Source organism: Gordionus sp. m RMFG-2023, chromosome 2, assembly GCF_954871325.1.
Source record: "Gordionus sp. m RMFG-2023 chromosome 2, tfGorSpeb1-WG-v2, whole genome shotgun sequence".
Lineage (NCBI taxonomy): Eukaryota > Metazoa > Nematomorpha > Gordioida > Chordodea > Parachordodidae > Gordionus > Gordionus sp. m RMFG-2023.
Window position 1 is genome coordinate 355,881 of NC_088776.1, and position 15,711 is coordinate 371,591.

A 15,711-nucleotide genomic window follows, 5' to 3' on the forward strand; every position below is an offset into this window, starting at 1 on the left:
TTCGCGAAAGAAATTTTTTCATAAAATATAGTCCATAGGAAACTAAGATATGAAAGATTTTTGGAAATTTTTTAAATTCATATTTATATATACTTTAATTTCTATAGATATCTCTGGAATTTTGTGACATTATTTTTAAAATATAATACAAATAAAAAATTTATTCATATTCGTAATAAAAAAAATTTAATTTTATATAAATTTATTTAAAAATCCTCCCCCTCCTCCTCCGCCAAATTTTTAAGCAATATACCATTGTTCTAGAGGACCTAGCGCTTAAATCAAGCATCATATAAATACTTACTACCTTATTAGCCTAAATGTTAAATTATCTATGTCACTTTTCTTTAAGAGACCGTTCTATCTAACGTCGCAAAGTATATTTTTATATTTTCTAGGAGACATATAAATCATTCAAAACGGTGACACGCTTTTTTACAAATATATTTTTTGAGAATCATATGGGAGCCTCTCAAAGTTTGGAAATACCAGGTGGTGGTATTGAGGGATATCATGTTTTAAAAGTATTTTATACACTTATATACAAATAAACTCGTATCTTAGACTGGCTTAATTTTTGTTATTAATTTTAGTATTTAAAAAAAAACAACTTGTGCACCCTTTTGGTTTATGATTTTGAGGTGGATAATTTTAAATACACTTAAAAGTGTACTTATTTTTATATTTTAAAAATTACTATTTAGAATTTTAAAAAGAAGTAAGATACTTGAATGCAGCCACTATTTTATTTAGCATAGAAGCTAGTTCATTTAATTTAGGGTAATTTTTTATTTAATGCATTATTAAACTAAGTAATTTTATATGCTCTATTTTATAATAAGTATATTATAATGGATATTTGTATCAAATTATAGGTTCAACAAAACTCCCCAGGATATTATGCTGGTTTGGATGCCTTTTTTGATTTTATTGTTGCAGTTGAGAATACCAGACTTGTAAATTAGTAATATTATGTATCTTATAATTTGTATCAGAATAAAGATGATGACACATTCAAAGAAATATTAAAGGCAAACTTAGAAAAACCAATTGAATTAATAGTTTACAATAGCAAGATGAAAAAGGTGAGAAATATTGAGATAACTCCCAGTACAATGTGGGGTGGGCAAGGTCTTTTGGGTGTCAGCATCAGATTTTGCTCTTTTGAAGGTGCAAATGAAAATGTTTGGCATGTTATGGTAAAAACTTATTTAGTTTATCTATATTTTAAAATTTTTATTAAGGATGTAGAACCAAATTCTCCTGCTCAAAGAGCTGGATTGATTTCTGATTCAGATTATATCATAGGTGCAGATACCATGTTATACGAGGTAACCATTATTAACCTTTTAAAGCACAATAATTTATTAAATTATAGGCAGATGATTTTTATAATGTGATTGAGTCCCATGAAGGGAGACCTCTGAAACTGTTTGTCTACAATGTAAAATGTGATGAATGTAGGGAGGTCATGATAACACCCGATAAAAATTGGGGTGGCAAAGGAAGGTAACTTCGAATATTCTCTTTCTCTAAATTTTTGGAATTATTATTTTTAAAGAGAATTTTGTTAACTTTTTAAAATATGTTGTAGTGTATAGAGGTCTTTAAAATTTAATCAGTTATAGTACACACTTTATGGTTCAATCTAGTTACAATTATATTCCATCTCAATCAATTTTGGCATATAATTATTGGTTAACTTATTAGTTCACTCTTAAATCTTTCAATAACAGAACTCATCCACAAGATTATTAACAAACTGAATATCTAACTTATGTATTCTTCCAGATAAATGTCTATATTCTTCCCTTAAGCTCTGGGATGCCAGTATTGAATCACCCTCTCCCCCTCTTCATGTTTGTCAAAAGATTTGGATTTTCTGTTTAATAGATGTTGCATTGTATTTTATTATTGACAACCATAAAGATTAATTCACTTTCGTTTGCTAATTTTAAAATTGTATGAATAAATTGAAGCTATTCTCAGCAAAAATATCGGTCTTCACCTATCTTCCTACCAATTAAAAATATTAATCAATATTCATACTGGTTTCGATATCGTTATCATTACACTTGTTCTCTTTACAACATCAGAGTTGATGAAATTGGATATCATCCATTACACTGATGATTCTCTTCACCAATGGCATAACACAGTTAGCAATATAATATTCCACTCTAAGGAGAGACAGCATACCATGCTTTCGGTGGGGGAAATAAAAAAATAACGAATAAATATTCAGAGCTAAACACTATTAAATACTTTTGTTTTGTCACATCAATTCCTGGAAATTTGGTCACGAGGCACTTTCTTACCTGAGTAAGATAGGAAGAAAGATTGCCCATCTCACTTGCAATCCTAAAGAATATTCCTTTCTATATTCGCCAAAAAATTGTTAGGTACACAATTTCGACCAAAATTTGTAGGCGCGTTATATATGTTTTAGTATCACATGGGTAAAGCTTATTATCAATAATATTTCCTGGAATAATAAGGATTTTAGGTTATAAAAATCGGTTTTTTTTTAAAATCTTTTACTGAAGCTTAATTATTTCTAATATTTAATCAATCAATAATTTCGTGGCTGGATAATATAAAAATTAGAATAGCGCGAAATTGATAAAAAAAGATATAGTGGTGTTTATATATTTAAGTTAAATATTCGAATTAATTCAATTTTTTTTAAAAAAAAATCCGAATTTTTGTGCCTTTTAATTCGCATTGTCTCGGGTAATTTAATTACTAAAAAGAGCTAAAATTTCGTTTCAGATATTACTAGAACACACATATACATAACATGTAAGGTGCCTACAATTTTTTATCGAAATTGGAATATGGATCTGTTTGATTCCAAATAGAATGACTCTGGCTTAGGAATTTGCCATTCAAATCTCTTATATTTGTGGCTCCTTATAACCTATGATCCTTCGTTTATAATAGTATCGTTATTATTTAACCTTTTCAGTTTCGTTTTGCTTTAACATATATCTAACGCGTATATAACGTATTGAGCGCAAATTTAATACAAAGTTTAAAATTGTCGGAATATATAGTATATAGAGATGAACATAGCCGGAACCATTCTGTATTGTGGTGACCTGGCTCATTATAAAATTGTGTAAGGTTGCCAGACCCTTGAGTTAATAAAACATTGCACTTGGTTTGACCGAACCCTAAAAACGTTTTACGCTAGATTTTTGGGTCCTAACAGATCTATGAGTGGCAAACACCATGCTGGAATAAAAAAATTTGGTTAAAGTCAAGTCTTTTTAAAAAAATTTTTGAAATGTGTGCTATAAATGATTTTAAATATTCATCCACCTCTTGTGATGAATACTGTATTGCACTAAATATACAAAATGATAATAATGCGTTAATTAATTAATTTATTTTTTAATCCTCGAAAAAAGTTTGGGCTGTGGAATCGGTTACGGTTATTTGCATCGCATTCCGTACCAAGAAATCAAGAGGCACCCCATCGACCCCGCCTTGAGGGAGAAGGCGCAAATTAGGAATAATGAAGTCAGTTATATTTTCATTCGTGACGTTACAATTTTTAATGCAAGAATTGTCGTAAATTTATATTTTACTTCCCTTATATGATACCCAAGTTTTGACGTCCCTTCTGTGTTGGGGAGTTAATCTATTTGTTAATTGATAAGATCAAAATCATATTTTTCTTTAAAAGAGAGGCAGTCTTATCCATGTCACTTTTACCCTTAATTACGACATTACAGATGTCCTCCAAATATAAAAATCAATATTATTTATTATATATATATATATGATAACTTGCATTGTTAAAATAAAATATTATCATTATTAAATTCGAAGGTATTCGAAGGAAACCTAGACCTCTCTTTGAATGGTAATGGGTTAGTACTAATAGCGCCTGAATCCGTTACCCCGACCCCTACATTCGATCAGCAGGCCACACCGTCTCCTTCCAATCTCCTCAACAATGCCAATTCAGCAGTTACTTTTTCCAATGTTTTTGACAAAATGAATACTACTCATCTTTCTGCCAACCCGTCTCACATGCCACATTCTTCGGAGGAGATGTCAAACATGTCGCACTCGTCTAACAGTCTCCCCTCTTCGAATTCGAACGTTGGGTCCATCCATCCTCCCCACATTTATACGAAAGATGGCGTAGATAACAAAGGAACTGTCTACGTAGCATCGGGTAGTATTTATCGCAAATTTTAATTTTTTTTTTTTTGAAATCGATAGAAAATTCTCATTGTTTGGGACAGGCACCAGCCACCTCTAATAGGGAATTTATCGATGGAGTTCTGGACAGGGTTTTACAAAAATCTTCAAATAAAAATTTGAAGATTTTTTTCGCCCAAAATTTTGAGGAAAAAATCTTTGAAGATCAATTTTTTGCGAAGATTTTTTCGCTAAAAAAATTTTGAGCTTGCTCAAAGAAGATTTTTGAGCAAAATAAAAAATATTTTTTGTAAAAAAATCTTCTATAATTTGAGAAAATATTTTGAGAATTTTATAATAAATAAAATCTTTTGTAAGGAAATCTTTATTAAAATATTTTTGAAATTTTGATCTTAAAATTTTTTGGTAAATTATTTAAAAATAAAATTTTTGATATATATTTTTTTTTATTTTATTATGTTAATGAAAATATTTTTTTTGAATAGGTTGTAAATGTGAGAATTGGTCATAATACCGACTGCATTTTTTTTAATATTTGGAATAAGTAATAATGATTATTTTAAAAATGTAATGTCATAATTTTAATGTTTTATATTTAATGTAAACTATAAAAGTGACAATTGTCATAATACTCATCTCAGAACCTTTAAAAATAATTATAATTTAAAAAGGCTAGTTGAGCATGTTTTGAGATGGTTTCAGTGATTGTAAAGCATATAAAGGTGACAATTGTCATAATACTTATTTCACATATGTTTTAATTGGAAATAGAGAAAAATGATTATTTCAACATGAATTAATATAATGTGTAAACTATAAAAGTGACAATTGTCATAATATTCATAACAGAACCTATAAAAATAATTTTATTTTTAGGTATTAAATAGGCGAGAAAAAATTTTTTGAGCATGTTTCGAGATGGTTTTAATGATTGTAAAAATTTTCACAATCGTTATTTTTGAACTTTTTTAAAGCAAGTAGATAAAAATTTATTAAATATAAAATTAAATGTGGATGTACCATAGAGCAGTGACAATTGTCATAATCGTTATTTTTGAACTTTTTTGAATTTTTTTGAAGCAACAGAGTAAAATAATAAATTGTAAACATGTTAAATTGAAATTTAAATGTGGATGTACCATAGAAAAGTGACAATTGTCATAATCGTTATTTTTAATCTTTTTTGAATTTTTTTGAAGCAAAAGGGTAAAATTATATATTGTAAACATGTTAAATAAAAATTTCAGTGAAGATGTACCATAGAAATGTGACAATTATCATAATTGTTATCTTTGAACTTTTTTGAATTTTTTTAAAGCAAATAGGTAAAAATATATATTGTAAACCTGTTAAATTAAAATATCAGTGAATATGTACCATAGAAAAGTGACAATTGTCATAATCGTTATTTTTAATCTTTTTTGATTTTTTTTGAAGAAATTATATATTGTAAACTTATTAAATTAAAATTTCATTGAAGATCTACCATAGAAAAGTGAAAATTGTCTTAATTTCATTTTTAATCCCTTTTAAATTTTTTTGAACTTACAGGGTAAAATAATAAATTGTAAACTTTTTAAATTTAAATGTGGATGTACTATAGATAAGTGACAATTGTCATAATGGCCATTTTTAATCTTTTTTGAATTTTTTTGAAGCAAAAGGGTAAAATAATAAATTATAAACATCATTAATTAAAATTTAAATGAGGATGTACCATAGAAATGTGACAATTGTCATAAACGTTTATTTTAATCTTTTTTGAATTTTTTTTAAGCAAAAGGGTAAAATTATATATTGTAAACATGTTAAATTAAAATTTCAGTGGAGATCTACCATAGAAAAGTGACAATTATCATTTTTAATTTTTTTGAACTTAAAGGGTAAAATAATAAATTGTACACATGTTAAATTAAAATTTCAGTGAATATGTACCATAGATAAGTGACATATCTAATTCTCAACTCCCTTTTGAAATTATTTTAATATATATATTTTGAAATTATCACATTACTCATAGTCATATCCATTATTTTTAAATTAGGTTAATATGATCTTGTTGGGAAACACTTAAACCTCTGGGCAGATGATAATAGTATCATATATGTTAAATTTTTAGAGCCAACCAGAACGGAGTTGAACTAGAAAGATGCATCAATATAAACACGATATTTTTGGGAACAACAAATTTAAAAATATTTTTTCTTTAATCTTTTAAATCAATTTTAGATCTTAGAAACTACTATTTGGATATATCTAGTAAAATACGCCCCCCTCTGATTATACTATTCATACAAAAAATCTAAATCAGTTATATATATGAATTTTTATTTATTAAAATTTCAATGTAAACAATAACTTTATAATGAAATAGGTTATATAAATAATTATTTAAAATATCACATTATTTAACAATGTACGATTAAGCTATATAATTAAAATATCATCAAGTATATCTTTGTCTAATCTTGTCCTTAGAGAGGTTACAGTTAGTGCCAATGCACTAAATGCTCTCTCAACTGAGATTTGGGTGCAAGGAGCAGCAAGAATTATTTGAGATAATTTAAATAATTCTGCATCTTGGTGTTTTCTTGAAACCCAATATTGCAAAATATCTTGTGAGGATGGCAATCTTTTGTTGTATAATAACGATTTTATTTTTAGCTTGATATCGCTATTACATAATTCATAAAATATAGGTCCCTTCTTGCAATCACGCTCAATGTAAAGGTCAAGTTTTGTTTTTTTATAATCACTAGTGGAAGGCATAACTAGAGTTGTATTTTCTTCATGAGGGTCAATAGCTTGCAATTGTTTCCAAGTTGCAAATATATGTTCCTAAAATAAAAAGATGTATATTATAAATTTATTAATTTACCCTGGCCAATATTTTATCTTCTTCCAAAGGATATTTTCCATTTTCATAATGGAATCTATGATCCATATATATCGCACTACGAAATGCGTCATTTTGAAAAAGATAGCTTTCTCTAATGTTTAAACATTCCAACATACTTTTAGATAAATTATTATCCATTTCCTCCAGCTCCATTTTGCATTCTAGCCATGAAGCAAAAAAATCACCTATTACAATATTACTTTTTTGTAATTTCATTGTGAATTTGTATAATGGGAAAAGGACTGATGTACCTAATAGGATAAGATAGAAGAATCGATTAAAAAATGCTCCTTTAGAATATCTTTGAGATTTTTTTTATTTTGCATTATATATAAAAAAAAATTTTGTAATTTTTAATTTTAACTTTCTTGTTTTTTCCTTTTATTTTTATTTTCACTTGTTTATTATATTTTGAAATAAAAAATCAGGAATTAATGTTATATAAAATAAAAAAAATGAATAAAATAATTGTTTTATTGAGGCCAAATAAAACCCCCATTTATAAATTTGGATGGGATACATTTATTTAATGTTTTTTTTTTATATTTATAAAAAATCAAATGTTAAATGAAGATATAAAAAATGCATTTTCTTTTCGTTTTTCCCATTGTCTCTCTCTCTCCCTCCTTTATTTATTTTTATTTAATGTTTTGCCTTATGAATTAAAGAAAATAAAAATCTCAAAAAAATGAAATTCTGGTGCCAGCGAGGCGGCACCAGATTGAAAAAAAAGTATTATATAATTTTTTTTTTAATTGAATTCAAATTTTTTTTTAATTTTCATTGCTGTAATGGTACCCAAAACCGATACGTTTTCCCCCTTGAAGGAGGGAGTTTGACGGATGGCCTCTTATTCTGTTTATGGCTATTTATATTTTTTCCTGACTCCAATTGCTATATTTCTTTTGTGATTTATGATAGGTATCAGAGTTTATTGTAGAAAAATTTATTTGATTGGGTTAAGAATTATTTGTTATACCAAATAAAACTGAATTTGAAATATTTTGAGAATAAGATGGTTCTTCCTGTGAGGAAAAATCTAAAAGATTATATATAATAAACAATATAATGTTAATTGGTACCAACATGTAGATGTAGAAAGATTTAAGAGACCTGGAGATAGTGACTATTTTACTAATTTTGTAATTTTTAATATCTTAAAAAATGGGAATTTTATTTCCTGGGAATTATATTCATAGATTCTTTTTAATGTTTACCTAATAGATTTTAAATAATAAACTAAAGTTAAAATTTTTTAGCCCGCTAATTGTTAAAATTTTGTAACCGATTCGCTCGCACTTTTTAAAATTATTAAGCTAGGCCGCCCATGGATGGGCTTCAGCTAAAAACCTGCTCGTTTCACCAAATAAATTCTAAAATGATCATAATGATTATGACAATTGTCATTTTTCTATGGTACATCCTCATTTAAATTTTAATTTAACATGTTTACAATATATAATTTTATACTTTTGCTTCAAAATAATTCAAAAAAGATTAAAAATAACGATTATGACAATTGTCACTTTTCTATGGTAGATCTCCACTGAAATTTTAATTTAACATGTTTACAATATATAATTTTACCCTTTTGCTTAAAAAAAATTCAAAAAAGATTAAAATAAACGTTTATGACAATTGTCACATTTCTATGGTACATCCTCATTTAAATTTTAATTAATGATGTTTATAATTTATTATTTTACCCTTTTGCTTCAAAAAAATTCCAAAAAGATTAAAAATGGCCATTATGACAATTGTCACTTATCTATGGTACATCCACATTTAAATTTAACAAGTTTACAATTTATTATTTTACCCTGTAAGTTCAAAAAAATTTAAAAAAGATTAAAAATGACGATTAAGACAATTTTATGTTTCTATGGTAGATCTTCAGTGAAATTTTAATTTAATAAGTTTACAATATATAATTTCTTCAAAAAAAATCAAAAAAGATTAAAAATAACGATTATGACAATTGTCACTTTTCTATGGTACATATTCACTGAAATTTAAATTTAACAGGTTTACAATATATATTTTTACCTATTTGCTTATAAAAAAATTCAAAAAAGTTCAAAGATAACAATTATGATAATTGTCACATTTCTATGGTACATCTTCACTGAAATTTTTATTTAACATGTTTACAATATATAATTTTACCCTTTTGCTTCAAAAAAATTCAAAAAAGATTAAAATAAACGTTTATGACAATTGTCACATTTCTATGGTACATCCTCATTTAAATTTTAATTAATGATGTTTATAATTTATTATTTTACCCTTTTGCTTCAAAAAAATTCAAAAAAGATTAAAAATGGCCATTATGACAATTGTCACTTATCTATAGTACATCCACATTTAAATTTAAAAAGTTTACAATTTATTATTTTACCCTGTAAGTTCAAAAAAATTTAAAAGGGATTAAAAATGAAATTAAGACAATTTTCACTTTTCTATGGTAGATCTTCAATGAAATTTTAATTTAATAAGTTTACAATATATAATTTCTTCAAAAAAAATCAAAAAAGATTAAAAATAACGATTATGACAATTGTCACTTTTCTATGGTACATATTCACTGATATTTTAATTTAACAGGTTTACAATATATATTTTTACCTATTTGCTTTAAAAAAATTCAAAAAAGTTCAAAGATAACAATTATGATAATTGTCACATTTCTATGGTACATCTTCACTGAAATTTTTATTTAACATGTTTACAATATATAATTTTACCCTTTTGTTTCAAAAAAATTCAAAAAAGATTAAAAATAACGATTATGACAATTGTCACTTTTCTATGGTACATCCACATTTAAATTTCAATTTAACATGTTTACAATTTATTATTTTACTCTGTTGCTTCAAAAAAATTCAAAAAAGTTCAAAAATAACGATTATGACAATTGTCACTGCTCTATGGTACATCCACATTTAATTTTATATTTAATAAATTTTTATCTACTTGCTTTAAAAAAGTTCAAAAATAACGATTGTGACAATTTTTACAATCATTAAAACCATCTCGAAACATGCTCAAAAAATTTTTTCTCGCCTATTTAATACCTAAAAATAAAATTATTTTTATAGGTTCTGTTATGAATATTATGACAATTGTCACTTTTATAGTTTACACATTATATTAATTCATGTTGAAATAATCATTTTTCTCTATTTCCAATTAAAACATATGTTATTATGACAATTGTCACCTTTATATGCTTTACAATCACTGAAACCATCTCAAAACATGCTCAACTAGCCTTTTTTAATTATAATTATTTTTAAAGGTTCTGAGATGAGTATCATGACAATTGTCACTTTTATAGTTTACATTAAATATAAAACATTAAAATTATGACATTACATTTTTAAAATAATCACTATTACTTATTCCAAATATTAAAAAAAATGCAGTCGGTATAATGACCAATTCTCACTATTCAAAAAAAATATTTTCATTAACATAATAAAATAAAAAAAAATATATATCAAAAATTTTATTTTTAAATAATTTACCAAAAAATTTTAAGATCAAAATTTCAAAAATATTTTAATAAAGATTTCCTTACAAAAGATTTTATTTTATTATAAAATTCTCAAAATATTTTCTCAAAATTATAGAAGATTTTTTTACAAAAAATATTTTTTATTTTGCTCAAAAATCTTCTTTGAGCAAGCTCAAAATTTTTTTTAGCGAAAAAATCTTCGCATATTTTGATCTTCAAAAGAGCAACGATCTGTGAAGATTTTTGAATTTTGAGCAAATGTTAAACCCTGGTTCTGGATACCTTATTTTAAACAAGATTATAAAGAAAGACAGGTTTTGACTTGTCCTTTAATGGTAGAACACGACTTTCAATTCGCATTTATTTTTCAATTCAAAATACACATTTTTGTAAAAAAAATACAATTAATATATTTACTTTTTTATGAAAAAAATTTAACATTCAGTTGCCACTCCTTTAAATCCCTATGCTCAGAATATTTACGCTCGTTCCCTCGCTCAATCTTTCAATAAATCTGAACCCTCTGGAGCCACACCTCTGAACGTTCCGGCCGGTTTCCCTCCGTTGACCATAAACGCACCGCCAATGTTCCCCGTTTCGACCGCGCTTTATCAACAACCACAGCTTTTCCAACCCAGACCTTTTTTCGATAATAACGGTAATGTTAAATTTATTTTTTACTTGAAAGGGAATATTTAAAAATTTGAGCCCTTTTTATGTATTTTATACCTTGTCTTAACTTGAATAAATTGGTTACGAATTTCATATTAATATTATTAAGCTTAAGTGTCCAAGTTGCATGTTAGTAACTAAATTTCGGAATCATATGTTATTCTTTTAAATGAACACATTTTGAATTATATGAATTCCGGTTTAAATGGTTGGACATACGAATCAATTTATTCATTAAATTCGTAGCTAAATTAGTCAATTCATGACGAGATATTAGAAAGCACTCTATTAAAATCGAATTGCGACAAATAAGTTAATTATAACCTATCTCTTTTAAGTGTCGTGATAGTAACGCGAAGTTGTAAATTTTATTATTGCCACTTAATTTTGAACCAGGGTTCAATAATATTTACTACTCTAACACGTTATAATATTCTCCCTTTAAACGCTTGAAAAATTTATAATTCCTTGAAACAAAGTTCTTAATTAATTCATTGGTTCTTAGTAAAAAAAAATTTTTTTCCCTTTTTTTTAAAAAAATACTTCTAGCTCATTACCCACAATACCAAGTTCCTCCTACGTATTATAACGGTCCTGCCACATCGAACCCCCAGATTCCGGGAGGTTATAACCCTATTACCTCTCATGCTACTGGTCCCTCTTTCGTTCAAGGTACTAATTATCCATATGCTGGAATCAACTTCCAACCGGATCCGAATATTCCTCAGCATCGCCCTTCCATGCCTCCGCCCACATCCCAATACACCTCCTATTGAGCGTCTACGCTTATAATGTTAATCTCCGTGGTTTTATATGAAAATTTTTTTTTTTAGGTATTATGACACTGAACATGGCTGACTTTTTTTTTACGATGTATTTTTTATTATTATTATATTTATTATATAACCAAATTCCCAAAATCAAAAAATTTTTTTTTTTTTAAATTTATTTCAACCTTCATATCTTTTAGAGAAAATGTCTATCATAAAAATTTGGATTTGTCTATTTTTTTTATTATTAAGGATTGAAAATCTTTTTGTTTTTTATACCCAAAATATTTATCGTTTTATTAAATCATTTTATCTATTCATTCATATATATGGCCTAGCGTTGTCGAAAACCTCGATTTACGCAATTTTTTTTAAAAATTGGGCGGATCCAAGATTTTAGCTAAAAAGTCTTGGAGATCTGGTCGGCTGAGAAGAACGAAAACTTTTTTTTACCCACATGAAATCTCGGAGCTTAGTTAATATTTCTTTGGCTCTTGTTTTTGACGTTTTGGATCGAAGTTTTCGACTACTATTACGCAAAGTGTCATTTCAAAAGATATAATTGTAATTTGGATAAAATACGTTTACCTTAAATGTTATAAAATCGATATTATAAATTACTTGGTTATCTATATTTATTATCTATAATTAATTTCCTATTATTTTTAACGAGATATTTAAAAAAATAAAATAAATGAGTCTTATCTGAGGAGTTTTTTGTGTGCTTACCGAAATCAGTACTAATGGCTCTCTTGAGCTGCCTTTGGCAAAGGGAACGCTTTGTTTTTTTTCCCTTCAGAATTCGAAAAATATATCACTTTCAAATTTCACTAATATCAATGAAAAGACATTAGACGATTTCTACGCAAATTTGATTGGCAAGAGAACGCCTTATTGAATTGAGAGATGTCATTTAAAATTAAATTTTTTATTTATAAATAATATTTCTTTAATTATAGATAGTGATGATATCGCTGAAATAAATATCAAAATCTTGACTTGTTTCCTAATTTTTTATAGGTCTGCACGGATTTGAATCCTTCGAATAAAAATGGGATAGGGTTGGGAGATGAAGATTAAAATAAAGGGTTAAGGGTTCGGCCAGCACAAAGTGACCCAATAATTAATCAAATACAATTTTTTTTATATTCGAATCCATAGATAATTTAACTAGCAAGTTTAAAATTAATTTTATGAGTTTTAAACCACTTTTGCGCGGGAACAAACTATTAACACTTCCGGGATTTGCACAACTAAACTATTAAGAATATAATGAATTACGCATCTATTTTCTTTAATTTTTTTATTCTCAAAAATTATCCACATTAAAATCTGTTTTAAAACACAAGCCATTATTATGAACAAGAATTAAAGATGACAAATTAATTTATTAAAATAATATACTATAGTTAATCAAAATAATTTCTAAAATAACATAAATAAAACTGAATCGTAAAAATATAGAGTGAAAAAAATTATTAAACTTTACTTTATCTTGTATTATTACATTTTCGATCTGGCTATGTTATACTACTAAAAATTTACATACCATCTATAATTTCATATTAGTGTTTTACAAAGGTTTGGATGTTAAACGGCTCGTTTTGAGCCGATTTTTAAAAATGGCTAACTCACTACTTCATCCAGAAAAATATGTTTGAATATTCCGCTTATAGAAAGAACAAAGGTTTATACATATATTATCGAAATCTGGAGGCTTAACGCAATATTTTTCTGGCTAAAAGATTGAGTTAGCCGTTTTTAAAAATCGGCTCAAAACGAGCCGTTTAACAACACTACGAAACCTCAAGGCTTAGGCAACGTTTTTCCGGCTAAAATATTGAGTTAGCCGGTTTTAAAAACCGGCTCAAATCGAACCGTTAACATGATATTTTATTTCCCCTAAATCAATTATTTTTATATAATTCTAATTTAATCGAACAAACATAAACTTGTTACGATGAATACCCTCTTTAAAATTTCCGCGCATAATCTGACCACATGTATTTCGAGGAATATGATTGCTCGTAAATTTAAATTTGAATATCTAGAAAAATTGTTCTTTGACTTTATTAAATTATATGTTACTGTTTTGTTTTAGCATTTTTATTTTCTAAAATTGATATAAAAAAAAATAAACTAAGCAATAATTATCATTTTATAATAAAATTTTACATGTAAAAACGAAGGCAGAAAAAAAAACTAAAATCAATGAAAAATCATTTCCACGGAAAAAATCTTTATATTTATTTTTCACGAATTTATTTATAAAATTTGTTATTTAAATTTGATATCTTGAATCCCTCAACTTTTATAAATGGTTGGGTTTCAGCAAAAACAAGAGAGTTTGTGTTGACATCCGAGGTCCCGGTTTTTGAAAAATCGATAAACAATAGAGCAATATAATATTTTAACTAGTGTTGTTAAACCGTTCGTTTTGAGCCGATTTAAAAACGGCTAACTCAATATTCCATCCAGAAATATAATACGCGAGCATGAAGATTTTGCTCATAGAAGGAATAAAGGTCTAGACATATATTATCGAAATATCGAGGCTTAGGTTATATTTTTTCTGTAAGCTCAAAAGCGAGTCATTTAACAACACTAATTTTAACTTAAAAGGTAATCTTCTTCAAAATTCCTTAGATTAGGTTTATGACTGTATCTTGTTGAACCAACGTTTTATCGTCGGAAGTTGAATTTCTAAAGCAAGCCTATATATCTTTCATTCCAAAGTGGTTGCATGATAAAATGTTTAAGGAATAATAGTGGGTTAAAATTATGAGATTTTGACGATGCTTTGAATGATAAAACGATGAATGTCAAATTATATTGTTCAGATTTTGCCAATTGCATATATAATACTTCATTTATCCAGTAAAATACAGTTTTAAACATGTATGCAAAATCAGCTGAGGACGCTAGCAACGACATGTTGATCCCCCCGATATTTAAAGTAAGATACTAAATTTAAGTATCTGTTAAAAATAGTCCATTTTCTTCACTAGGAGTTAATATAAATATTACTTTATCCGATTCTCTGAGAAACTTTCATGAATATTTAGAGGAATGTTCAAACTTGAATGTGCAGTACGGCCAATTTCATCAACTTTATTAATGGAAAAATATGCAGTAGTTCTGTCGTGGCTTTTATAACAATTCTTACTACCTTTTTATGGTTGAGTTAACATTGTCGTTCATGATTCTATCTTAGAGGGGGATACCAATGCTGACATTGACAGAAATATCATTTTGCATTCTTCTTTTACCAGTATTCCAAGGCATAGGCATATGCATCATCTTTATCAGGACGTAATGTGTTTTGTACACTGCTTTCGTAATCCGTCATTACTTTCATCTACAACCCTAAATGATATAAAATTATACATAAATTATTTCCTCTCCAGACGACCGCCCAATTTATTTTGTCGCTTTTTCCATGAAAAATTAAAATACCAACAAGGATTTGCTCTTTATTTTATCAAATACACAAAATAATAATTATTCCTCATTATTTTTAAAAAAAATTAGCATAAATTTATACGTCAATAAAAAATATTTTCTTAAAAAATATATAAATAATTTGCTTATAAGTTTCATTAGTGTTTAAAGGCATTTTTGTAATTTAAATAGATAGCATTTTTTTTTTTACTTAACATAAAAATATAGACAAATAA

At 26.6% G+C, this 15,711-nt stretch overlaps 2 protein-coding genes across 2 annotated transcripts; one reads left to right on the plus strand and one right to left on the minus strand.

Annotated features, from left to right (window-relative positions):
• Window positions 1-387: 387 nt before the first annotated feature.
• LOC135923283 (Golgi reassembly-stacking protein 2-like) lies at window positions 388-12,657 on the plus strand. Its single transcript, XM_065457947.1, has 9 exons — window positions 388-524; window positions 876-956; window positions 996-1,199; window positions 1,245-1,331; window positions 1,379-1,509; window positions 3,414-3,525; window positions 3,838-4,189; window positions 11,038-11,250; window positions 11,814-12,657. Exons 1-9 carry the CDS (start codon window positions 462-464, stop codon window positions 12,038-12,040), a joined length of 1,470 nt encoding a protein of 489 aa, XP_065314019.1. The 5' UTR covers window positions 388-461; the 3' UTR covers window positions 12,041-12,657.
• Window positions 6,572-7,327, minus strand: LOC135924865 (uncharacterized). Its single transcript, XM_065459990.1, has 2 exons — window positions 7,055-7,327; window positions 6,572-7,014 (listed from the first exon to the last, which is right to left on the minus strand). Exons 1-2 carry the CDS (start codon window positions 7,289-7,291, stop codon window positions 6,604-6,606), a joined length of 648 nt encoding a protein of 215 aa, XP_065316062.1. The 5' UTR covers window positions 7,292-7,327; the 3' UTR covers window positions 6,572-6,603.
• Window positions 12,658-15,711: the final 3,054 nt, after the last annotated feature.